General features: G+C 38.2%; 1 protein-coding gene across 5 annotated transcripts in view; it reads left to right on the top strand.

Annotated features, from left to right (window-relative positions):
- Positions 1 to 26,781, top strand: part of MELK (maternal embryonic leucine zipper kinase) — a 92,874-nt gene that overhangs the window by 64,835 nt on the left and 1,258 nt on the right. For 3 of the 5 annotated variants that reach the window (XM_077756173.1, XM_077756174.1, XM_077756171.1), the window contains 7 exons: positions 1,975 to 2,103; positions 5,111 to 5,233; positions 5,816 to 5,860; positions 9,621 to 9,852; positions 13,147 to 13,243; positions 15,527 to 15,695; positions 25,000 to 25,103. In XM_077756173.1, the coding sequence (XP_077612299.1) occupies positions 1,975 to 2,103; positions 5,111 to 5,233; positions 5,816 to 5,860; positions 9,621 to 9,852; positions 13,147 to 13,243; positions 15,527 to 15,695; positions 25,000 to 25,103 (899 nt within the window). Of the gene's footprint in view, positions 1 to 1,974; positions 2,104 to 5,110; positions 5,234 to 5,815; positions 5,861 to 9,620; positions 9,853 to 13,146; positions 13,244 to 15,526; positions 15,696 to 23,527; positions 23,636 to 24,999; positions 25,104 to 26,781 lie in introns of those variants that run through there. The other 2 variants (XM_077756175.1, XM_077756172.1) reach the window with 2 other exon arrangements.

Raw genomic sequence — 26,781 nt, 5'->3', positions numbered from 1 at the left:
CCCAGCTGATAGGCAGCCTCAGACTACACACAGAGCCTTTAATTAGCTGTGCTTTATAATTCCCCACCTTTAAATAGAGACAGGCAGCCAAAGATTACTAGACATGAAAATCAGAGATCAAAACAACTGGTGAGGGCTGGGGGTGGGGAGGAGGAAGAAAAGTAAAGATACTTAGAAATAAAAGATAATGCAGGGAGTGGAAGAAAATGGCTAAGAAATGATAATTAATATTCTCAGAGATAAGAGAAGCTATTTCTTTTTCGAAATAGGAATAAGATGGCTAAAAGGGAACATTTCAAGAGATAGCTCTTGAAAGTTTAAGATATGATGACAGAAATGAAAAGCTTAGTAGAAATGATTGAAAATGAAATTAAAGGGAAATCTTTCAAAAGTAAAGCCTAAAAACAGATGCATAAAAAAACAAAACCAAAAACAGCTGCATAAATAGAAGAGAATGGGTAAGAAAGGTCCAACATACAAATAATAGAAGTTGCAGGAAGACAAAACAGAAGGGAAGAAAGCATCAAAGAAATAATGCAAAAAGAAATATTCTAGAACTGAAGGTTTCTAAGGTAGTAGAACTGAGTTTTTAAGAATGAAAGGCGCTTAGCCAGGGTTTGGAAATGTGGATGAAAATAAATCTACACAAAGTGGAATTTCAGAAAACTGCGGTAAAAGAGAATATGCAGAAAGTTTCTAGAGCCAAAAACAATCCCCAAAAGATCATAAACAAAGGCTTGGAATCAGAAAGACTTTGGATTTTTCAGTAGCTGTATAAGAAGCTAAAAGACCATGGAACAGTGTTTTCAAAACTGAAAATTATTACCACCCTTAATTTCTGTACTCAGTCAAACCAGACTCAAGTGTGAGGATGGAATGCATTTATCAGACATGCAAGATCTCAAATTACTGGAGGATATAGTGCACCAAACAAGAAAGTGACCAAGAAAGTGGAATCCTTACGATCTAGGAAACTGGGGACACATTGTAGAATAGAGGTGAAGAGAATCCCTAGACTGATGGTGGAGTTGCAGGTTGAGAAAGAAGCCAGGCCAGAGTGGAGCATGGAATGTAGTCCTCGGGTGGAATGTCTCTTAAGGGCAGCAGAGCGGGGACCGGATCAGCTGGTGTGTGTGGACATGTTGAGGGGAGGTGAAGAGTGCTGGAGAGCGTGCAGTTGAAGTAGTAAGATGAGTAACTGCCTCTTTTTTATTTAACTTCAGGAAAAACCAAGATATAAAAGAAGGAAATTGCAAAGATAGCACCTTGCATGGTTTGGGTGTGGTTCCATATTGGTTGTTAAGGTATTAGAATATTTATATACTCACTGGTAAAGAACTGCTACAAATGCCCTCGCCGTAGCCCATTACCTCCCTCAGGTCCCCTGGGCACCTCCCTCCAGTCTCCCCTGGAACCCAGTGATTAAAAGGTTAATAATTGTCATGGCAGGGGTCTCCCAGGACCCAACTCACTCTCAGTCTCTGTTCTAATTGCTTAGAGTCAAGGTACCAATTAAATATTTCGAACATTACCCTTACTTAATTGTGAATACTATTTACACAATCATAGTAGTATAAATATTGACTTAACTAAAAATTGTGATAAAATTATAGTGGGAAGATACAGGGATGAAGAATATATGGGGCAGGAAGGAGAGTTTTCATTTCCATACTAGGAAATTCATAGATAATATCTGAAGCTGAAAAAAATTTTAAAGCAATTTAAATTTAAAAAATTGTAAGCAACATAGAAACATAGAAGAAATAGAGTAAAGTGTCTAAAAGTGGTTTCCTCTGGGGAGTGGAAACTGCGTGTGTGTGAGTGGGTGTGGGTGTGGGTGTCTGTCTATGTCTATATGTGTAAGAGAGAGAAGGGATGGTTATTTTTTCTGAATGAATAAAGTTAATGTAAAATAGAACATGATTTCAGAAAACAACTTTAGTCTTCTAAGCAACTTGATTTTCTTTTTTCCAGTGGCAGTATGATCACCTCACAGCTACCTATCTTCTGCTGCTAGCCAAGAAGGCTCGGGGAAAACCAGTTCGTTTAAGGCTTCCTTTTTCCTGTGGACAAGCCAGTGTTACCCCATTCACAAATGTCAAGGTAAATGTTAGAACCTTTCGTGTGGACTCCTACAGCTCGGGCCTCATGGCTGCTCCATTCGTGAGTGGGTCCACCACTGGTGTCAAGGAGCCAGAAGCAAGACATTTTATGATTTAAATATTTTTGGTGAGGGAGATGGGGAATTCTGAACTTGAACTCTAAAAATTTCAAAGTTGGCATGGCATTGAGATAATCCTCTCCTCCCCTTTGTTTTTCACAAAAAGAATTTTTGATTGTTGGAGAAAAATTTTGAGCCACAGAAAGGAAAACGGAACATATGTATAAATCTACCTGTAGATAATATAGTTTTATTTGACTGTGACTTTCTACTCCTTTTTGGTATATAATTTATACAAGTGCTTTTATAGGACACTGTATTATTGGGTTGTGGATAAAAATTTAAAAAATTTTTGGGAGTAAGATTTCTGAATATAGGATGTATTATATTTTGTATGACATGAAATAGTTTAATGAATATTTTGATACTAATATATGTTGATGGCTTAGGTTTTTGTTTTGAGCAATAGTTACAGTGCGTGTAACTCAAATACCTTGTATGAGTTTGTTGTGACCATATTTTTTCTATTTTTGTCTTCTTTATCTCATTTTTTTTGGTCATGAGTATTTAGAATGGCGGAGAAGCTTTACATTCTTGGAATGTGTCATTGTTTTACATTCTGTGTCATTCCTAAGAGCTCACAGTCTCTGTCTTCTGTCTGATTCTTTGTTATCTCCCATGGTTTAAAACTCTGCCTTCCAAATCCTTTGCTGGATGGGTGTGGAACTTTGGAATATAATCAGTCTTTCTTCAATTAATTTAGGTTGCAATTCAAATTATGCTAGCAGTAGGAAATTGTCACTTGTCAATCATGTGCTGCAGGTATAGGGGATCTTATGTCTCTTCCAGACCCTGTCAGCCCCTGCCTCCCTCTTTCCTTCCTAGTTGGTCTTTTGACCAAACTAAGCACTAAAAGTGCCAGTAACTGTTCTCTAAAGGGATCTCTGAAGTCAGATTATGTCCTTCCCGGGATGGTTTTTTAGTCTGTTCTTAGAGAGTTTTGTTGGATTTGTGGATACGCCATCCCTAGACATACCTTTACCTCTGGACTCCATGCATTGTCCTGTCACTCATCCTGCCCATGTCACCGGACCCTTTAAACTCTCAGATTGAAGTGAAGGTCTTTGGGTCAAAGAGGACACAAAACCATGAATGCTGTTTCTGATCAAGGTAATTTGAGAATAGTATTAGATGAGTCTGTACTTAGAATAAATTCAGCTAAATTTTTACATTTTTAACAGTTCTGAGATGTTTTCCTAAGTCACTGAATTTTCTTACATCTGGATTGGCCCAATCTCAATTCACCTGGTATAAGATTTATGAAGTATTCAAATATCTGGGAAGATACTCTTCTCTTTCAACTAATGAGCATTGATACTGATCATGTAATTATTTGGGCATTTATGTTATTGAATCCATTTTTATGGTAGGTAGATATTTTCATAACAAATAGTGTAGAAATAAAATTTGGGGTTACTTTCTGCTTTTTATGCAAATCATTAAAACTTGAAACATAGTTTCTTTGTACTGTTCTCCCCCCTTGATAGAATCACCTTTTTCTCCAGGGTGTTGTTTATAAGAAAGTAAGTGATCCTGAACTGGTAATCAATAGATGGCATTTTCAGCAGAACAATGATACAGTCTGATCCAGGAATCAGACGGGTTAAAGATTTAGTTTGGCTAAAGACTGAGAGGTCAAGTAGGGGAAAAGTAGGAGGAAAAGGAGGAGGGAGTGGGCTGGGAGGGTAGGCGGGAGCTAGATTGTAGAGAACCTTGAAATGCCATGTCAGAAGGGTTAGACATTATGCTCTGGGTAATGGGAACCATTGATTTTTGAGCAAGATAGAATGGGTCACTTGACATGACTGTAATTTTGCAAAATGTATTCAGGGGTATATAGACTTGTTCAGTTAGGGATGTGTGTGTGCTGTTACTCTCTACGGCAGTGCCTGGGACAGCTGTCTTTCCTACAGCCCTATACTTTTCCCCATGGAGCCTAGATTTAGCTTTAGTATTTTTCTCTGCCTCGTGCTCCATGTAGCCCGTTCTAGTTGATGATAATTGGAGAACTCTGTCATCCCTGGCTGAAATGGTAGAAATGTTGGTGGCACAGACCATACTGTCTGTTTGAATAGTTCAGGTCTGCAAAGATGTGTCCTTGAATTAGAACAGTGGCAGTGGGACTGGAAAGTAAATGGTGTCATGAGAAATTCAAATGAAATTGTCAGGCCATCGTAACTAGATGTTGAATTTCGGAAAGGGAAGAGGGAGAAAGAAAAGATCCAGTGATACTCCATAGTCTTAGAATTTAGGATGTGTCTAGTATACCCTTGGTTTATGGAGGGGGAAGAATGAGGGAGATAAATGACTGTGGTCGTATTGTTAGTGCAGGACCTCAAATACTCTGTCCTCAGGAGATCTTGTTTTTAAATTTTTTTTTAATGTTTTTTTTTNGGGGGGGGGGCGGGCAGAGAGAGAGAGGGATTCACAGATTCCAAAGCAGGTTCCAGGCTCTGAGCTCTTAGCCCAGAGTCCAATGTGGGGCTTAATTAAACTCATGAACTGTGAGACAGTGACCTGAGCAGAAGTTGGATGCTTAACCGACTGAGCCACCCAGGTGCCCTAGAGCTTTTTATTTGTAGATTTGCAGTGGAGTTATTTGTCTGGTGTTCGAGTGATTATCTGATAATAAAGCCAATTTATCTTTGGCTAAAGAATATACCATAGAATATAAACATGTTCCAGGACACATCTGAGAGTCTGAGGGTCTCCTCGTAATTTGTATTAGCATTTTTTGACTTCCTGTTTTCTCTCCTGGATGGTGAGCTCCTTCAGTATACTATCTCTGATTTGTTTCTGCTTCCAGGGCCTTGCCCTGTGCCTCAAACATACTCTTTTAAAAATTGAATCATGATGGCATTGTCTTTAAGTTCTTCTATTTTTGAATAGTCAAAGAATCTGAGTCTAGAAGATATGACAACAAGTGATGAAAATTATGTGGCTGGATTGATAGACTATGACTGGTGTGAAGACCGTTCATCAACAGGTGTGGCCACCCCACAAACACCACAGGTTGGTCATTTGTATTACTATTTAAAGAAGTGTATGTTGTCTTAATTATAAAAGCATCTAGACTCCATGTATAGTAGGTCTGTGTAATATACAATATTTTGTATGTGCTTGCAAATTTAATGAATTCTTAAGCCATTGAAGACGTTAATGAGAGATTTGTTGGAATATGAACAAAAGGGAAGCCAATTATTTCCCAGTTGAACAAAGCCAAGATTCCATTTTAGAGCACTTTGCTGTTCCTCTTTTTGCTTGTCTTTTTCCCCCTGCCCTCCTTTCCCCTCCACCTTTCCAAAACTGAAGTGCAGCTTACATGTGGTTAATTATTCACTGTTTTAGTGTGCCATTTTGTGTGTTTTGACAAATGCACATGGTCCTGTCGCCACCATAAAAATCAAGAACAGTTCTGTTGCCCCCTCTCCTAGAGTCCCTCCTTGTAGCCACCTCCCCATTCCCTCCAACTCAGAGCAGCAACTGATCTGTTTTCTTCTCCTTTTGATAATCTTTTTTTTTTTTTTAATTTTATTTGGCGTTTGTTGAGCTTACTGGATGTACAGTGAATGTTATTCTTCCACTCTCTCTGAGGGGCCACACAGAGTGCACTCCTTTCAACAGCAGCAGCATGCAGAGGCAAGTGTGCATGTTTCTACCTAGGGAAGCTCACTGGAGACTTAGAATCCCAAGTTTTTAGTGGGGGCTGGTTACACGGGCTCTCTTTGTTGGTGGAGTCGGTCACAATCACAGAAATTCTAGACTTCTAGAAGAAAAGCTGGTGTTTGTCATAAATCACACTGCCTGTAGTCTGTACAGCCTGGTACAGCAGGGTTCGGTGCTCCACCCATACCAGCAGACTCATCCCAACAGTGTTGGCAACTTTCTAAAAGCCGAGTTCCCAGCTTCCATCCAGGACCTGCTATGCTAGCCCTTGTGTGCAGCAGGGCGCCTGTTACATATGTGTAAGAGTCCTACCACATGTATACTTAGAAGTGGAACGAGTTATCTTCAGCTTTACCAGATAATGCCAGTTTTTCTCCCCAAAGTAGTTGTATTAAGTATACTTCAGCTAGCAGTAGAAGAGTGTTCCCTTGGCCAACACATTTATTAATACTTGATATTTTTAGCTATTTAATATTTTAATATTTAATATTTAAATATTTTCTAATTTTGTGAGTATAAAGTTATATTTCCAGCATTGGAAAGTCCATTCTTTCACCACCAGATCTACAATGGTACTTTGATCATATATCAAGTTATCATAGGAGTGTATCTGTTTCTGGGCTATATTTTATTGGTTTATTTTCACCACTACTCACATCTTAATTACTTTCATTTTATAATAGTTCTTTTCTTTGGTTGGCCAGTTTCCTCCCATCTTGTTCTTTTTTAGGAATGTCTTGGCTATTCTTGCCCCTTTGTATTTCCATATATGTTTTAGAATTGTTTTGACAAATTTCACGTCCACTCAAAAATTGAAAAAACATTGAATTTAAGATTCAACTTGGGAAAAGTTGAAATCTAGACCCTCAAATCCCCCTACCCAAAGAGTATGTCTCTTTATTTATTAGGCTTTAGTTAATGGCTTTCAATAGTTTTATAAATTTCCCCAAAGGGGTCTTACATATTTTTTACTAGATTTATTCCTAGGTACTCCTATTTTTTTTATTGCTGTTGGGAATGGTAGGTTTTAAAATCACATTTTCCTGTTACTGGTGTGTAGATATGAAATTGATTTTTGTGCAATGATCTTACAGTCAACAACTTTCCTAAACTCGTAAATTCTTATAATGTGTCTGCATATTTTTTTGAGTTTTCTATGTACGAAAGTATATCATTTATGGATGGCAATTTTGTTTCTTCCTTTCTAATTGTTTTTTTTTAACATTTTAAAAAATGTTTTATTTTTGAGAGAAAGAGAGAGAGAGTGTGAGCAGGAGAAGGGCAGAGAGGGAGGGAGACAAAGAATCCAAGCAGGCTCCAGGCTCTGAGCTGTCAGCACAGAGCCTAACATTGGGCTCGAACTCATGAACCGTGAGATCATGACCTGAACTGAAGTCAGACACTTCATCAACTGAGACACCCAGGCACCCCTCTTCCTTTCTAATTCTTAAACCTTTAATATCTTTTTTTTTAAATTACTGCACTTAGTAGACCTAGCAATATAGGAGACACTGTTTTTCCCAATTGTAAAAAAGAATACTTCTTTTATCATTAAATAAGATGTTTGTTCTCTCTGTCCCTTTTAAACCTCTCCTTTCCCTCTCCCTCATTCTCTTTCTCCTTTTCCTTGTCATTCTTCCTCTCTCCCCACTGCACCTCCCACCATGTATTTTTCAGGTTAAGACCTGTTTTTCATTTAGTCCTGTTTTGCTAAGATCTTTTTTTTTATTTTAAATGTTTTATTTATTTCTGAGAGAGAGAGCGGGAGCAGGGGAGGGTCAGAGAGAGAGGGAGACACAGAATCCGAAACAGGCTCTGAGCTGGCTGTCAGCAGAGAGCCCGATGTGGGGCTCGAACCCAAGAACCGTGAGATCATGACCTGAGCCGAAGTCGGATGCTTAACCGACTGAGCCACTCAGGCGCCCATTGCTAAGATATTTCTAAAAGTCACAAATCTGTATTGCAGGAAACAAATTAGATAAAATTTACCTATTGAGAAAATCATCTATTTTTGTTCCTTTCACTAGTTAATATAATTAGCTACATTAAATAATGTAGTTTGTTATATGTTATATCAATATTTTTGACGTTAAAGCAGTCTTGTATTCTTTATATAAGCCTGGTTTGCTATCTTTTTAATACATTTCTGGGGTTAGTTTGCTAATGTTTTGTTTGGAATTTTTGCTTCTTTGTTCTTAAATGAAAATGTCCTATAATTTTCTGTCTCATATAATCTTTTTTGTTTTGAAAATTTTAGTTTTATTATTACAGAATTTATACACAGATACATTCATTTTGTAAAACTTTAGACAATGTAGAACAATGTCAAATAATGCTTTCTTTTTCTTTCTTTGCATTCTACCCCATTTTGTATTAATCTTACCTGATGGTGATTATAGTAGTCTTCTAAAATGAATTGAGATGTGTTCCTTTTATTCTCTGGAGTGTTTTTTAAGAGCTAGGGATTATATTTTCCTTGAATGCACATAGGACCATAGTGCATTCAAATAGTATGAATTTGGCCCCCAAACCTGTGTGAAATTACAAATTATTAAAGGAGACTTTGGCTTCTCCAGAGCCAAGTCCAGGGCAGACACATTTTTGTGTCGACTTCTTTATAGGGCAGATTTATATTTAATTTACCATTTCATTTAGTTTTTTAAATAATTTTTTAATGTTTATTTTTGAGAGAGAGAGAGAGAGACAGAGGGAGTGGGGGAGGGGCAGGGGGACGACACAGAATACGAAGCAGGCTCCAGGCTCTGATCTGTCAGCACAAACCATGAGATCATGACCTGAGCCAAAGTCTGATGCTTAACCAACTGAACCACCCAGGTACCCCTAGTTTTTTTTGTGTTTTGTTTTTGAGAGAAAGAAAGCACGAGTAGGGGAGGGGCAGAGAGAAGGAGAGAGAGAGAATCCCAAGCAGGTTCTGTACTGTCCGCGAGGAGCCTAACACAGGGCTCGTCATGGTTGTGGGGCAAACATGAGATCAAGCAAGACCTGCACTGAAGTCGAATGCTTTACTGACTGAGCCACCCAGGTACCCGCCTTTCATTTTAGTTATAGCCTCCTCTGGCTTTTCATGAGCACTTCATTTCTAACTCCCCACCTGGCATAGGCGTAAGGCCTCCAGGCTGTTAGAGCCAGGCTGCCGGCTGTCCAAGATGGTAGGTAGGTGGCCTTAGAGCAGTAGACAGCTTCAGCCTTTATTGTATCTCTGGATTCATGCTCCTCTTCTTAGCCTCTGAGGATTTTCCTTATTTTTTGGCAAGCTCAACCATAAATTCAAAATGATTAAAAAGTATTTTGTATCCAACATTTCTGTTAGAGTATTTTAACATGGTTTTTCTACTGTCATCATTGACTAAACTTTTATTTTTTGGTACATATTAGAGACAAACCATGGGAATCTAGGCATGGAAAACAATTCTCAGGGATTTATTTGTGGCTCTTCTCAGTATTGCCTGGGATCTGGATATGTGTGATTTAACACTCAGCCTAAAACATGTTGAAAATGATCTGTCAATAGAACAGACTAAAGTGATCTACATGTACTAAAGAGAATTGAATATACATTTTCAAATTTCCTGGTATTGCCAATAATATCCTTTTGAGAGTATTTCATTTTAATAAAAATGGTGCATGGTAATTTGCAAATGATTAAGGCATGTTGTAGAGAAATTGACTTTTCTTCTTCATTGTGCTTTATCCAGTAACTTTTTTTTTCCAGTTTGCCAAGCATTGGACAGAATCAAATGGTCTGGAATCTAAATCATTAACTCCAGTATTATGCAGAGCATCTGCCAATAAATTAAAGAACAAAGAGAATGTATATACGCCTAAGTCTGCTGTAAAGAATGATGAGTGTTTTGTATTTCCTGAGCCAAAGACTCCAGTTAATAAGAACCAGCATAAGAGAGAAATACTCTCTACACCAAATCGTTACACTACACCCTCAAAAGGTATTTGCTATATGGACTAATCAGTAGTAAAATACCTTCAAATTCTATTCATCTAAATAAACACATAACAGGTCAGAAATGGTTAGCATTGCTTTCAGGAATTTCTGCTTTTTTTTTACCCTGTGTTATTTGCATTGGTCGAAATGAAATCATATTAGTCAACTTCGCATTTTTCTTAAGTGATATTTTTTCTCTTTTTCACATATATAAAGTTGAAGTATAGCATCATAGAATATAAAAGCCAGCAGGCAAGTTAGAGCTCATTTCATCCACCTGCTTTTTTCACAGCTGAAGAACACAAGGCTCAGACAAGTGATTTGCCCCAGGTCATGTTAGACTTTTGCTTTCTCCTTTGCCCCCACTTATCATGACTAAAACTGAAGTCTCTGCTGAGCCCTTCTCACTCATTTGGATCTCCGGTTCTGGTATCTGATCCTGCTCTTGCTCAGATTTCAGAAGCACTCATAGCCCTGTGATGTCCTTCTAGAGATCTAGATCTGCATCCGGATATTACAACTTTCTCATTGCCCTTGGTTTCCTCATCAACTCAGTCATCACCAATTATTTAAGCGATTTCCTTTATGACAACTCATTGTTTTCTTGCTGGCCTCATTTGGGCACATTCTATTTTGTCAATGCCTAGAACTGAACCCAATTTTCTAGTACTGGGTCTCATTAGGATAAGACAGTAAGCGTCATGAGAGTAGAGATTCTGTCTGCCATGTTAGCAGCACGGCATAGTATATGGTAGGGGCCATCTTTATTGTCTGGTACTTAGTAGGTGCCCAATGCCTGGTATATAGTGGGGCCATATCTGTTAAATGAAGGAATGAATTAAGAGAGAGCCTGAATGAGTTTTATTTATTGTGATCTGGTCTATGTCATTTTTTAAAAAGTTTTTATTTTTAGAGAGAGTGAGCACAAGTGGGGGAGAGGGGCAGAGGGAGAGAGAGAAGAAAGAAAGAGAGGGAGAGGGGGAGAATCTTAAACAGACTCCATGCTCAGCATGGAGCCTGACACAGGGCTTGATCCCATGACCCTGGGATTGTGACCTGAGCCCAAATCAAGAGTCGGATGCTCAACTGACTGAGCCACCTAAGTGCCCGCAAGTCACTTTTTTAAATGACTCCTAAACTGTTTTTGGCCTTTTTTCTAGCAATTGTAACCTACTCTTGTTTTATGTTAAGAGCCTCATGAACCCAAACTCCCCAAGACATTGCCATGTGAACTGCTGCTAAATCGCGTCCTGCCATTGTGCTTGCAGCTTGCTGATGGGGCTGATAGCCAGTTTCAGAGCTCTGCTTCTTGTAAAGATATTAGGATCAACTTTGTCAGAATATTTCCTGGAAGTTTTGTTATTCTGTTAATGGCATTCTCTGGTTCATCAACTCAAGCGACATCTTCCCTAGAATTGTGATGCTAGCTAGTTTGGTGTGATAAGCATGTGTGACTGCCTGGGGCTGTTATGAGGGTTCAGTGAGGAAATATCTGGATACTAAGGTCGGACATTAGTAGTAGTAGCTGCTATTATATTTTTTCCTAATGGAGTATTTCTCTTCTTTTACATGTTAATATAGCTAGATTATCTTTTGTGAGTCAGGAGGTTGGGTAAGGAGATAAGATGAACTTTAACTCATTGAGAGCTTTTTTTTTTTAAGACTTTGATACTTATAGTCCTTTCTATTACTGAGTATGTATATTTTAACTTTAAAAAATATTTTTTAATGTTTTTTTTTTTAATTTTTGAGAGAGAGAAAGAGAGAGAGACAGAGCATGAGCGGGGGAGGAACAGAGAGGAAGACACAGAATCTGAAGCAGGCTCCAGGCTGTGAGCTGGCAGTACAGAGCCCAACGCAGGGCTCGAAGCCACAAACCATGAGTGGGCTGAAGTTTGATGCTTAACCAACTGAGCCACCATGTGCCCCTGTGTGTTTTAATTTTTCATGTAATTCTGAAAGTTTTGAAACATGGAAAGTTTGGAATTTATCTTTTTTTTTAATGTTTTATTTATTTCTAAGAGAGAGAGAGACAGCGTGAGCAGGGGAGGGTTAGAGAAAGAGGGAGTCCCAGATTCTGAAACAGGCTCCAGGCTCTGAGCTGGCAGTCAGCACAGAGCCCGACGCGGGGCTCGAACCCACGAACCACGAAGTCATGACCTAAGCGAAAGTCGGACGCTTAACCGACTAAGCCACCCAGGCGCCCCTGGAATTTGTAATCTTAAAGTATCATCATATTGCATAGAAACTTTCTCTTGTGAGAAAGATTGTGTTGGTCTAAAGCTGTTAATTGGCTATTTTTCTTAAACATAAGATCCACCTATAGAAGCTACTGGCTAAAGCCCCGATTGATAGCTTCCATTAGTGCAATGTATGCACTTCACTTTCTTTCACTCTGAGTCATTTCTCACATAAGCATTAATCACTTTTCTTAATCTGGTACAATCCAGTCAGTGAAAATTCATCAACAAGTAACTATGCATAGTAGTGGATACTCCTTTATACAAAGATGAAAACTGCTTTCAGAGATATTGTTTTCTTGTTCTTGTGGAACCAGTGAAAATGATCCTGAGTAATCATAAACAAAAAAAACCCCTCTTATGTCTTCTTAAAACCTTGCTATCATATGTTTATTATAAAGTGTTATTCCCTCTAAAGGGTATGCAACTTTAGATCATAAACAAAAAGTTGACTAGTGATAACCAGATTTGTTATTCTGAATTTGTCACACATTATCTGGATACAAATAGCCTACTAGAATGAAACACAGAATTCTAGAATAGAATTTATATTCTAAATATAAAAGTAACAAAAGCTCACACTGTTTAATGACTTTTGTCAAGCCTTCACAGGGACTGTTCTCTTTGCCTAACAGGCTTTGAGTAGGGCAAGGAATTGAATACCTCTCAGTACTATTTTCAATTAAAAGCATAAATTGGATCCTTGTATAAATACAGATTGACTTCTGTTTATAGAAAGGAGAATCAGTACTCATAAAAATCTGTATTTATATGATCTATTTAAATTTGTCGTATAATAGTTATAGTAAAATTTTAATCGTGGCCTCAGTTTTGCAGTGAAGGAAAAGAAGAGCCACACACGCAAAGCCAAAATGATTTTGTTTTTATTATAAATCACATGGACATAATTCTTTAAATAATTAGAGCCTTAACACCACTGGCCAAGCGATCACAATATTTCTGAGTCAATGAGTAAGTAGTGTATGCATTATTGACAGAAATTTTGAAACCATAATATGCCAGCTACATATGGTTTGTGTTTGTTGTTTTTCTAATAGCCAGAAACCAGTGCTTGAAAGAAACTCCAATTAAAATGCCGATAAATGCAGCAGGAACAGAGAAGTTAATGACAGGTGTCATTAGCCCTGAGAGACGGTAAGTGTTCTGTTGTTTAGATTCTTTGATCTTTAGTGTATGAATGAGATTTCCTTTTTTCATGTATGATCAGCCTGATTAAGGTAACAAACCATTGTGTAAATCATGTCAGAGACTGTAGAAATGTCTAGCCTGTAGAAATGTCTAGCTGAATGAGGATGGTCTATGGCCATTACTGTAGCTGTTGTTGCTGCCTTCCTCATGGGCAAGAAATCTGAAACTCTTCAGCAGTAGGACTGGCACCTTAACACACTGGGAAGACAGTGGCCCTGGCCTCAGCCACATAGTCTCCGTTCTGAGGCCCATCTTTTCCTACACTTCCGGTGGAGTATAGACGTCCACTAACAGATAGCAGTTGTTCATATAGTAAAAATACCAACCAGTGTGTTAAAGAAAACTCATTCTTCTTATATGGACATGGGCAGTTCTACAGCATTGGTGACCCTTTATTGTCTTTTTTTATTTTTTATTTATTTTTATTTTTTAAATTATTTATTTATTTTAAGTAATCTCTACGTCCAGTTTGGAGCTCAAACTCACGACCCTGAAATCAGGAGTTTCATGCTCCTCTGACTGAGCCAACCAGGTGCCCCTCAGTGTCTATAATAGCTATTTTTTATTTTTATTTTTTAATTTTTGTAAAGTTTATTTATTTATTTTGAGAGAGAGAAAGAGTAGGTATGTGGGTGGGAACAGGGGAGGGGAAGAGAGAGAGGGATAGAGAATCCCAAGTAGGTTCTACTCTGTCAGCACAGAGCCCGACATGGGGCATGATCAGACTTAACCAACTGAGCCACCCAGGCACCCCTGAAATAGCTGTTTTTAAAAGCAGGATCCATTTTGAAGACAGTTGGGGAAATTAGACCATGAACTAGATATTAGACAGTACTGTGGCATTATTATTAATTTTCTTGATATCATGTTGGTATTATGGTTATACAGAAAATCTCCTTATTTGTTGGGTATGTGTGCTGAAGTGTTTCAGAGTGAAGTCTCATGGTATCTTCAGGCGGGTTACCTTCAGATGGTTCAGCAAAGACGTACATATATTTAATGTATTCATTTATCTATATATGTAGAGAAAGCAAATGTGAAATATTAACAACTGTTGAATATAAAAGGGTATATGGGATTCATTGTACTATTCACTCAACTATTCTATATGATTTTTTATTAATAGTTTATTTGTTAGTTTATATCCAAGTTAATTAGCATATGGTGCAACAACATCAGGAGTAGATTCCTTAATGCCACTTACCTGTTTTAGCCCATCCCCCCTCCCTAAACCCCTCCAGCAACCCTCTATTTATTCTCTACATTTAAGAATCTCTTGTGTTTTGTCCCCCTCCCTGTTTTTATATTATTTTTGCTTCATCTGTTTTGTATCTTAAAGTCCTCATATGAGTGAAGTCATATATTTGTCTTTCTCTGACAAATCCATGTAGTTGGATCCATGTAGTTGCAAATGGCAAAATTTCGTTCTTTTTGATTGCCAAGTAATACTCCATTATATACATATATATGTACATACCACATCTTTTTTATCCATTCATCTGTAAATGGACATTTGGGCTCTTTCCATACTTAGGCTATTGTTGAAAGTGCTGCTATAAACATTGGGGGGCATGTGTCCCTTCAAAACAGCATACCTGTATCCTTTGGATAAATACCTAGTAGTGCAATTGCTGGGTCATAGGGTAGTTCTATTTTTAATTTTTTTAAGAACCTCCATACAGTTTTCCAGAGTGGCTGCACCAGTTTGCATTCCCACCAGCAGTATAAAAGAGTTCCTTTTTCTCCACATCCTTGCCAACATCTGTTGTTGCCTGAGTTGTTAATGTTAGCTATTCTGACAGGTGTGAGGTGGTATCTCATTGTGGTTTTGATTTGTGTTTCCCTGATGATGAGTTATGTTGAGCATTTTTTCATGTGTAGACACTTTTCCAAAGAAGACATGCAGATGGTTAACAGACACATAAGTTTTCTATAGAGTTTGGATACTAACCCTTTATCTGATATATTGTTTGCAAATATCTTCTCCCATTCCATCAGTTGCCTTTTAGTTTTGCTTTCTGTATATATGTATTTTAAGAAGCTAGGGAAAAAATAGTTTTGCCAAGAGGCAGTTGGCTGAGGGGAGGGGTGATGGCTACATTCCAGTGGGAGATGGCTTTTGTACTCCTTGAGGAGTGAGCTGGTCTGGCCTTGGCATACTCGAACAGTCTGTGATGGCCCCGACTGGCAGGAGGCCCAGTTTTACTCATGGATTTTTTTCTTTTTAAGATGTCGCTCAGTGGAACTAGATCTCAACCAAGCACATGTAGAGGATACTCCAAAAAGAAAAGGAACCAAAGTGTTTGGGAGTCTTGAAAGGGGGTTGGATAAGGTTATCACTGTGCTTACCAGGAGCAGAAGGAAGGGCTCTGCCAGAGATGGGCCAAGAAGACTAAAGGTAAGTGCACTGGGATTCTTTAGTATGGATTTCAGGAGCTAGCTGCTAACTGGACTTATCATTTTTTTTCCAAGAGAAGTAATGAATGACTGGATTATTTTTTATTTTATGCATTTTAATGCAATGGGCTTTGAGAATGCAGAGGTAAATTATGTATACTTGATCCTTTCTAGGAGCAAATAACTATAATTCAAATATTCAGGTAGATTAATCACAGAGACAACATGGAGGCGGGGAAAGGTGGGGCGTATGGAGGAACTTAGAGCTGCCTTAAGGATGGAGACTTGAGCTTAATTGTCATATCTGTGGCACATGGATACCTTGTAGGCCCTCACAACATGTTTGAATGCATGGGAAGTGAACTTGAACTTTGTGGTGTATGTGAGGAAAATAGTGAGTAGCACACTGGGAAGGTAGACTGACAGGGCCTCACAGGCCTAAGAGGTTTGGACTTTTGATAGTCCTGTCATGCTTTAAAAAGGCTTAATGTGTCCGTGGTATGGGCAATATGTTTGTTGGGGAAAGGAAAGGAAAAAAGAAGTTATTAGTAGCTATAAAATACTTCTTACTCTCTTGGATTCGCTCTGAGCATTCCTTTAAACATCTAATTAATGACATTTTTGTTCAGGGAAGTAAGAGGTAAAGGTATAAATAAGACTCCACTCGGAAATGACACAGCCCACAGCATTGAGAATCTCAGAGTAGCAGTGAAGACAGGGTTGTTGCTCGTGCTGCAGTAAAAACATATTCCAAGAGGTGTTAAGTTCCAGAGGGGGGAAGAGAAGATGGTAGTGTTCCCTGTGATTTGGGGATTGGGTCTCTGTTTAGTTTTTGCACTGAGACTCCCATTTGGGGCAAATTTGGGCTTGTTTGGGGAAGGAAAATGATGAGCTGTTGGACAAAAGTGTGCTTCAGGGGAGAATATTCAGGTGTGTCCTGTTTTAAAGTGGAAGAAGATAGAATTTATCCATTAATATTTGTTCCCTGTTGAACTTAATTAATGTGCTGAGAAGTTTTGCATATGGCTGTTTATTAGGTATATTTTGTCCTTTTGTTCTAAGATTTCTCTAGATGGAGACAGTTATGAAAGATTTCAAACACTGACATTGGGATCAAACTCATAGCGCTGGGGCAACGGGGTGGCTCAGTCAGTTAAGCATCAGACTTTGGCTCAGGTCATGATCTCATGAGTTGTTTGATTTGTGGTTTGTGGGCTTGAGCCCCACATTAGGCTCTGTGCTGACAGCTCAGATTCCATGTCTCCCTCTCTCTCTCTCTGCCCCTCCCCTGATTGTGCTCTGTCTCTTTCTCCAAAATGAATAAATGTTAAAAAAATTTTAAGAAAACCATAGTGCCATTTTCCTGAAAAACATTAGATAAAAAAAAAAATTAAGGAAACATGTCCAATCATATACATTATTGAGAAGCTAAGCAGTTGTCAAATACTAATGGATAATACCCTAAAAATGTGTACCTGTGTAACTTGTTTGGACACTGAATGCATTTTCCAGTAGGAACTACTATGATATTAGTTCAGTTTCCAAGGATTATCTACTACTTCCAGGATGTAGGAGAAAAACCATAGATTGGGAATGAGAAGACCCAAGTTCCAGCTTCGACTTTGTACTTTGTAGCTTGAATAAGTCATTTTATCCCTGCCTCCTCAATTTCCTTATTTGTAAAAACTGGAGATAATTTCTACCCCAGCACCTTCATAGAGCTGAGATACCTAAACAAAGCTACCTCTGTGAAATGTACATGAAGCACTGTCTTATAGGGGTGCCTGGGTGGCTCAGTCGGTTAAGCATCCAGCTTTGGCTCAGGTCATAATCTCACAATTCGTGGGTTCGAGCCCCGCATCGACAGCTAGCTCAGAGCCTGGAGCCTGCTTCAGATTCTGTGTCTCCCTCTCTCTCTGACCCTCCCCTGCTCACATTGTCTGTCTGTCTGTCTGTCTCTCTCAGAAATAAATAAAACATTAAAAAATTTAGAAAAAAAAAGAAACTCTTGTATAAGATTTTCCAATGTTTTTAAAAAATTTTTATTACTGAAGTGTAATTGACATACCATGTTATATTAGTTTCATGATTCTGTACATTATGCAGTACTCACCATGGTGAGTGTGGTTACCATCTAGCACCATACTATGTCATTAGAATGTTATTGACTGGGCAGAGAAGGACAAATATCATATGTTTGCATGTATAGGAGGATTAGGAGGAACTTGACGGAGGAACAAGGGGGAGAAGAAGGGCGGAAATGGTGGGGGAAAGGGAGAGAGGCAAACCATGAGAGACTCTTGAATGCTGACAAAAACTGAGGACTGATGGATGTCGGGGAGAGGAGGGATGGGCATGGAGGAGGACACTTGTGGGGATGAGCACTGAGTGTTATGTGGAAACTAATTTGACAATAAACTATTTGTAAAAAAATAAAAAATAAAAAAAAATAAAATACTGTCACTGAAAAAAAAAAAAAAAGAATGTTATTGACTGTATTCCCTATGCTGTACTTTTGAGAGAGAGGGCGCATGCACAAGTGGGGAAGAGGGGCACAGGGAGAGAGAGGAAGGGAGGGAGAATCTTAAGTAGGCTTCATGCTCAGTGCACAGTCTGACACGGGGCTCTATCCCTGGGATCATTACCTAAACCTAAATCAAGAGTCGGATGCTCAACCAATTGAGCTGCCCAGGCGTCCCAAAGGTGTTCCAGTATTGAGTGAAATTATCATCCATGTTGAACATTTTTAACCCTGATATAGCAGAACTATAGTCCTCATTAACACACATATAACATCAGAAACTTGATGTAACTTTGGATCTGTAACCCTTTTAAATTCTTTAAGCTTTTGCAGAACTGCAGGGCTCACTTTAGGAAATTAGTTTCATTTCTTCTACCTACTTCTTTTTGTTTTTTAATATTTATTCATTTTTGAGAGAAGGGGAGACACAAGTGGGAGAGGATCAGAGAGAGAAGTAGATACAGAATCTGAAGCAGTCTCCAGGCTCTGAGCTGTCAACACAGAGCCCAACACGGGCCTCCGACCCACAAACTGTGAGATAATGGCCTGAGCCAAAGTTGAACTCTTAACTGACTGAGCCACCGAGGTGCCCCTTTACCTACTGTTTACATTAAAAAATTATAAACTTAGAAAACTTTAAAAAAGATGGTATAAAGAACACCTTAATTTGTTAAGATGCAGATCATACGTAGTTAAGCCTCTGGTAGGAAACAATCTGTAAAAAATCTGAAGTTTAAACAGGTAAATTAGGATTAATTTTTTTAATGTGTATTTATTTATTTTAAGAGAGAGCATGTACACAAACAAGGGAGGGGCAGAGAAAGGAGGAGAGAGAGAATCCCAAGCAGGCTCTGTGCTATCAGCGCAGAGCCCGAAATAGGGCTCCATCTCACAAACCATGAGGTCATGATCTGAGAGGAAATCAAGAGCTGGCTGCTTAACTAACTGAACCACCCAGGTGCCCCAGGTTAATTCTTTATTTTATACAAGGAATCACTTAAATTGTATTTGGAAGTGTTCTGCTTATCATCTAGACAAAGCCAATTTAGTTTGGTGAAACAGCCCTGGATGGGGACCCAGCAGACAGAGTGTCCTTGCCATAGCTGTGCCACTTATTCCTTTTATAACTTGAAGCTGGGTCTCTAAACTCTGGTCGTTGAACACTCATCTACAGATGGTGTATCATCTGCACTAGAATTTATCTGGTATTTTCTTTATATTGACTCTTTTTAATAGTTTATTTATTTTTTAATTTATATCCAAGTTAGTTAGCATATGGTGCAGCAGTGATTTCAGGAATAGATTCCCTAATGCCCCTCACCCATTTAGCCCATCCCCCCTCCCACACCCCCTCCAGCAACCCTGTTTATTCTCTATATTTAAGAGTCTCTTATGTTTTGTCCCTCTCCCTGTTTTATATTATTTTTGCTTCCCTTCCTTTATGTTCATCTGTTTTGTAACTTAAAGTCCTCACATGAGTAGTGAAGTCATATATATTTGTCTTCCTCTGGTTAATTTCGCTTAGTATAATACCTTCTAGTTCCATCCACCTAGTTGCAAATGGTAAGATTTCATCCTTTTTGTTTGCTGAGTAATACTCCATTTTATATATATATATATATGTATATTTTTATATGTATATTTTTATATATATTTTTTCATATACATATATATATATATACACACACACACACTCACCACATCTTCTTTATCCATTCATCCATTGATGGACATTTGGGCTCTTTCCATACTTTGGCTATTGTTGATAGTGCTGCTATAAACATTGGGGTGCGTGTGCCCCTTTGAAACAGCACATCTGTATCCCCTGGTTAAATATCTAGTAGTGCCTAGGATAGTTCTANGTCATGAGGACTAGCTTTTTAAAATCTTAAATTTATTTATTTATTATTTAAAAGTTTATTTATTTTGAGAGAGAGCAAGTGAGTGAGTGCAAGCAAGGGAGGGGCAGAGAGAGACGGGAACAGAGGACCTGAAGTGGGCTCTGTGCTAACAGCAGAGAGCCCAATGCATGGTTCAAACTCACAGACTGTTAGGTCATGACCTGAACCAAAGTCGGACTCTTTTTTTTTTTTTTTTTAATGTTTTTTTTATTTCTAGCAGAGAGAGAGAGAGACAGCGTGAGCAGGGGAGGGTCAGAGAGAGAGGGAGTGACAGACTCTGAAACAGGCTCCAGGCTCTGAGCTGGCAGTCAGCACAGAGCCCGACCTGGGGCTCGAACCCACAAACCGCGAGATCATGACCTAAGTGAAAGTCGGACGCTTAACCGACTAAGCCACCCAGGCGCCCCATCCAAAGTCGGACTCTTAACTGACTGAGCCACCCAGGTGCCCTGATCTGAAATTTATTTTTAAAGAAACTGTATGTTATTAGTTTTTGCTAATTATGTTTTTCTAAGTCAGATTGGAACAAATATATAAATACTAAAATAAGAATACAGTTGCCCCTTGAATGACATGGGTTTGAACTGTGTGGGTCACTTACATGTATATTTTTTCAACAAATATATTAGGAAAATTTTGGGGGAGACTTGTGACAATTTGGAAAAACTCAAAAAAGGCATAGCCTAGAAATATCAAAAAAGTTAAGAAAAAGGTATGTAGATATTAGTCTATTTTATCATTTACTACCATAAGATATAAACAAATATAAAAAGTTAAAATTTATCAGAATTTATGCACACAAACACATACTGTACGTGGTGCCATTCACAGTTGAGAGAAATGTAAACACACTTAAAGATGCAGTATTAAATCATAACTGCATAAAATCAACTGTAATCCATGTCGTACTCCTGTAATAATTCCGTAGCTGTCTTCTCTTGCTCTTGCGGTGAGCTTGTGTAGTGAGCGTCTGCTTAAAAACACTGTGTGACACTAATCATCTCCACGTGAGCAATTCGTCTCTTCAGTAAATTGCATATCACAGTAAAAAATGATCTCTTGTGGTTCTTGCATATTTTTCACATTTAAATACATTTTAAACATAAATCACGTTTAGCGCCTTGCCGTACACCTTGAATAACACCAGCGGACCTGTATGAAGTGCCAGTAGCGATGCTGGACGTGCTCCCAAGAAGCAGAGACTCGAAGTCGGGACGCCTGGGTGGCTCAGTCGGTTAAGCGTCCAACTTTGGCTAAGATCATGATCTCATGGTTTGTGGGTTCGAGCCCCATGTTGGCTTTGTGCTAACAGCTCAGAGCCTGGAACCTATCTTCGGATTCTGTATGTTTTCCCCCCCTCTCTCTGGCCCTCCCCTGCTCACACTGTCTCTCTCTCTCTCTCTCTCAAATAAATAAATAAAACATTTTTAAAAAGGCAGGGAGAAGTCATGACTTTTCAAGAAAAAGTTGAATTGCTTGATATGTACCATAGATTGATGTCTGTGGCTGTGGTTGCCTACCATTTCCAGATAGATGAATTCAGTGGAAGGGAACATTGTTGTTTTGTTTTGTTTTTTTTAAAAGGGAAACTCATGAAGCCATTGTGGCAGCTATGCTAACAGGCAAAGAACCTTGCATTTTTTGCAAAATACTTTTTTTAAATCTCATATTGCGAATGCAGCTTTTATATAGGTATAGGGTTGCTGTAAGGAAGGCATACCTATAAGCTTTAATATGATTTGAAAAAAGGTGAAGTCATGTTATGACAAGTTAAAGCAAAAGGAAGGTGAGGTATCTAAAGCTGGAGAATTTAATGTCAGCAAGGGATGGTTTGATAATTTTAGAAAGATATTTGGCTTAAAAAATGTTAAGGTAACAAAAGAAGCAACTTCCACTGACTAAGAGACAGTAGATACTGGTTCCCAGATGCCATTAAGAAAATCATTGAAGAGAAAGAATATCTTCCTGAACACGTTTTTAATGCAGACAAAATTACCCTATTCTGGAAAAAGAAATGCCACAAAAGGCATTCACTAGTAAGGAAGAAAAACGAGCACCAGCCTTTAAGGCAGGAGGGGATAGGCTAGGTCTACTATTCTATGCAAATGCAGTTGGGTTTATGATCAACACTGCCCTTATTTGTAAAGCTGCTAACCCCTGAGTCTTGAAGGGAAAATATGACCATCAACTGCCAGTCTTTTGGTTGTACAAGAAGGTCTAGACAATGAGAATACTTTTTCTGGATAGATTTCGTCAATGAAATCAAGAAGTACCTTGCCAGTAATGGACTGCCTTAAAATTTTTAAAAAATTTTATTTATTTTTAGAGAGAGAGCAGGGGAGAGGGGCAGAAGGAGAAAGAGAGAGGAAGGAAGAACGGACAGACAGACAGAAGGAAGGAAGGATAGAAGAAAGGATAGATGGATGCATCTTAAGTACGCTCCATGCTCAGTGCAGAGCTGAACGTGGGGCTCTCGATCTCACCACCGTGAGATCATGACCTAAGCTGAAATCAAGAATTAGAACCAGATGCTTAACTGACTGAACCACCTAGGCTCCCCAGGGACTGCCTTTTAAAGTTCTTTTGACGTTGGACAATGCCGCTGACTACCCAGAACCCTGTGAGTTCAACACTGAAGGTGTTGAAGTGGTCTGCTTGTCCCCAAGCATGGTGTTTCTAATTCATCCTCTAGAAAAGGGGGTCATAAGGATCTTTCAGGCTGATTACATGCAGTACTATGGCAAGGGTTGTCAGCATTATGGAAGAGAGTGTCATGGAAGTCTAGAAGGATTACATCATTGAAAATGCCATTGTTATAGCAGAAAAAAAAGTCATGAAAGCCTAAGTCTGAAATACATTTCTGCTGGAGAAAACTGTCCACGTGTTGTGCATAACTTCATAGGATTTGTAACAGAGCCAAGCAGAGAAATTATGAACGAGTTTGTGGATATGGCAAAAAAGATGTTTGGGGGGTTTCAAGATACGGGTAGAAATTCAAGAGCTGATAGACATCACACCGGAAGAATTAACAGAAGATGAGTTGATGGAGATAAGTGCTCTGAACCAGTGACAGGTGATGAGGAAGAACATGTAGAAAAAGCAGTGCTAGGAAACAAATTGACATTAGACAATCTGGCAAAAGGGTTTCGATTATTCAGGACTACTTTTGACTTCGTTTATGACATGGATCCTTTTATGATATGGGCACTGAAACTAAAGCAAATGAGAGGAGGAGGATTGGTACCAGGCAGAAACGTTTTTTAGAGACATGAGAAAGCATAAAGCCAGACAGAAATTGGCAATATATTTCCAGAAAGTTCCACCGAGTGTGTCTGCCCCTTCTCATCCCCTTCTACCTCTTCCACCTCTGAGAAAGAAAGAACAACCTCTCCTCTTCCTCCTCCTCCTCAGCCTACTCAACATGAATAAGAAGAGCATGAAGGACTTTATGATGATCCACTTCTAATGAGCAGTAAATAATCATCATAACATACAGTTAATAAACTTATCTGTTGTGTATGTGTGTGAGTGTCTTCATGTGAACATGTAATAACTGTGTGAAAACAGCCTTAAGAGACGTTTTTGCGCCATCATCATTGTTACCTAAGTGTGCCTCATGTAGAATCTTGTGTGCAAGACTCATATGGAAGTGGATAGCCTATCATTACTTAGACACAAGGTGAGTGGTATTGAATATAAAATTATAATGTGTTAGTTTTCTTACTGTTTTATAATTTTGCTTTCGAAGAATTATATTACAGTATGTTTCTCCTGTCTTTGGAGAAACTGCTTATCAGCCTATCATCATCAGTAGGTGTTTTTAAAAATATATATAAGTGTTTCTAATACTGTATTATGAATATGGCTGTATTACTTCATCCCATAAAATTTTATAACCATTTATTCATTAATGTGTAGGCTAAGCTACTATGATGCAATCATATTGATTATACTAGACTGCCATGAAGCAGTCATATTGCTGGCTTTTTGTTACCAATGCGTGAATCATTATACCTGTAAATAAATATGAATTTCTTTTTCACATTATCTTTTCATTTTTATATCTAGTGTTAGTAATACATGTAACATCTGTCATGTTTTGTATCGTGTAAGACAGTATTGATGTAGGTACTAATAGAAGATAGAGGATTCATCTTGTAAACAGATAATGTAAACTTACAGTATTGATAAATACAGTGCAGTACTGTAAATGTATTTTCCCTTCCTTTCTATTTTCTTAATAACATTTTCTTTTCTCTATGTTATTTTATTGTAAGAATATAGAATATAATACATATAACATACAGAATATGTGTTAATTGATTGGTATGATATCTCTAAGGCTTTCAGTCAGAAGGCTGCTTTTCATGTCTCTAGTTTTGTGGGAGTCCAAAGTTATATGTGGATTTTTGACTGCATGGGGGCCCAGTACCCCTAGCCACTGCACTATTCAAGGGTCAGCTATATATTCAAACCCTGTTTCCTGGAGTATTCATTTCATCTCTCACAGTTTACATCTTAGGACAGTTAATGTCTCTGACATAGGAGACATGCAGTGTCCATAGGAATGGAGAAACAAGTAAAACTCAGATAGATGTGAATTAATATTTATGTATTTCACTAAAAAGATTGATAGGAGAAGAGGATGAAAAGTTAAAAAGGATGATCTGGATGTACTTACTAGTGAACATAATTTCTCCAAGCTCTCCAGTGCCATTTTACTCCAGCTTACCAAGAATTGGTTGCAAATCCTTTCAGTATTTTTCTGGAAATGTTTCTGTCTAAACCTGTACTATAATGAGTTTGGGATCTCTAAGTTAGGTAGGCTGGTGTTTATGTTGATGTAAAGATTTACTTCTTACCCCTTCTTTTTCTTTTTTAAGCTCCACTATAATGTGACTACAACCAAATTAGTGAATCCAGATCAACTCTTGAATGAAATAATGTCTGTTCTTCCAAAGAAGCACGTTGACTTTGTACAAAAGGGGTAAGAAGCACGCTTAGAGGCTGTTGCATTTTACTTGATGTCTTTTGAGCTTTGAGAAGACATGTATGATTCTTCCTTTTTTAAAAAAGATTTTCCCCACCTCATTTTCATCAAAAAAAGTTTTATGGTAGTGTCATTGTTCATAATTTAGCCTGTTTGGTTTTGTTTGAGCTAGTGCCATATTGTCACCACTTTCAAAGTTAGACTTTCAAACTAGGAAAAATCTGAACTTCTTCCAGTTTTTTTTTTCCCAATCCGCTATTTTCCTTTGATGTTCTGCTTTTCAATAATGTTTCTAAATTGTAATCTAAATATATGAGACAACTTCAAACCAGGGATTTATAGAATCCTTTTGTGTATGACTTGCTGTTGGGCACTTTAAGAAATTATTTCACCTTAACTCTTTCCCACTGTTGAGTGAGCTGCTGCTGGCAAAGCCTCTGCGGCTGTGATCTCCTGGTCTGAATGGCCAGACCTCTTCTCCTTATCTAAGATGTTCATATTTTCTTCTTCTTCTTCTTCTTTTTTTTTTTTTTTTTTAAGAAAAACTCTGATTCTTCATCTTAAGCCAATTACTTCTATGTGGCTCCACCATGAAATAAGATGTTCATATTTCTAAGTATTTCCAGTTATGCTCTTTCACATTTCATTATTGTAGCAGATAAAAAGCCACTAATTGATATAAAAAACATTTAACTAGAATGTTCGATATAGAGTAAGATTTTTTGGAAACAATCTTTTGCAAAAGTAATTTTACTTTTCATTATCTGTACATGTTGGCCAGCATTCCTTACCTGGACCCTGGCTTTCTTCTTTAGGCATCGTCAGAACACATATAACTCGCTCTGATCCGTCTTCATGCTTGGGGTTTAGCAGTGGTTCCAGAACCTCTAGCCAAATCTATATCAGAAAACTGTCAATAATCTTTCCTTCAGCATGTGGTCTCTCTATCAGATCACCAACTGGCTATTAGCCAATAATTTATCCATCTAACTTCCTCATCAACCACAAAGTCTCTGCCTTGATCCTTTTTTTTCCTTTTTATCTCTTCTGTTTGTTTTTAACTTCTTTGTGACAAAGCAGAATATCAAGAGCTAAGTTTTTCAGGGATGTGATGTTGCTAATCTCAGGTATATTCCATTATGATCTTTTTTCATTCATGAAGAATTGGCTTTTCTCTTCCATATGACTGAATTGCTCTATGCTTCATCTTCCCGTCAGGAACCTTAACCACAGAGTACTCCTTTCAACATTTCTGATAGTGACTGCTCATTTTTAAGAGATGAAGACCCCAAACACATAGCTAAGTAAGAGAGAGGATGATATTTTGTAAAATCTCATAGTACATAACAGATACAAGTAATTTTTCCATGCTTCTGTGGATGGTACCTAATCATGTGTTCCCCATATTTAGGGAACTGAAATTTAAAATTGATCGTATTATCTATTATTTATTGGAGATTAGTGAGACAAATAGAACAAAAATATCTTGCACATGAATTAAGAAATTGATTTACATGAATTCAAGTTATGTAACTTTGCAGGAACATGCCTGATTCTTAAGATGTGTTTAAGGCTTCATTTGGCCTGGGCTATCCATTTTCAGAGTTGTTATACGACAGTTCTAATTAGACACACACACACACACACACACACACACACACACACACACACACAC

Source organism: Crocuta crocuta, unplaced genomic scaffold (genome assembly GCF_008692635.1).
Source record: "Crocuta crocuta isolate KB4526 unplaced genomic scaffold, BGI_CrCroc_1.0 scaffold431, whole genome shotgun sequence".
NCBI lineage: Eukaryota > Metazoa > Chordata > Mammalia > Carnivora > Hyaenidae > Crocuta > Crocuta crocuta.
The sequence above is the reverse complement of the archived record's forward strand: the minus strand, read 5'-3'. Positions and strand labels throughout refer to the sequence as shown.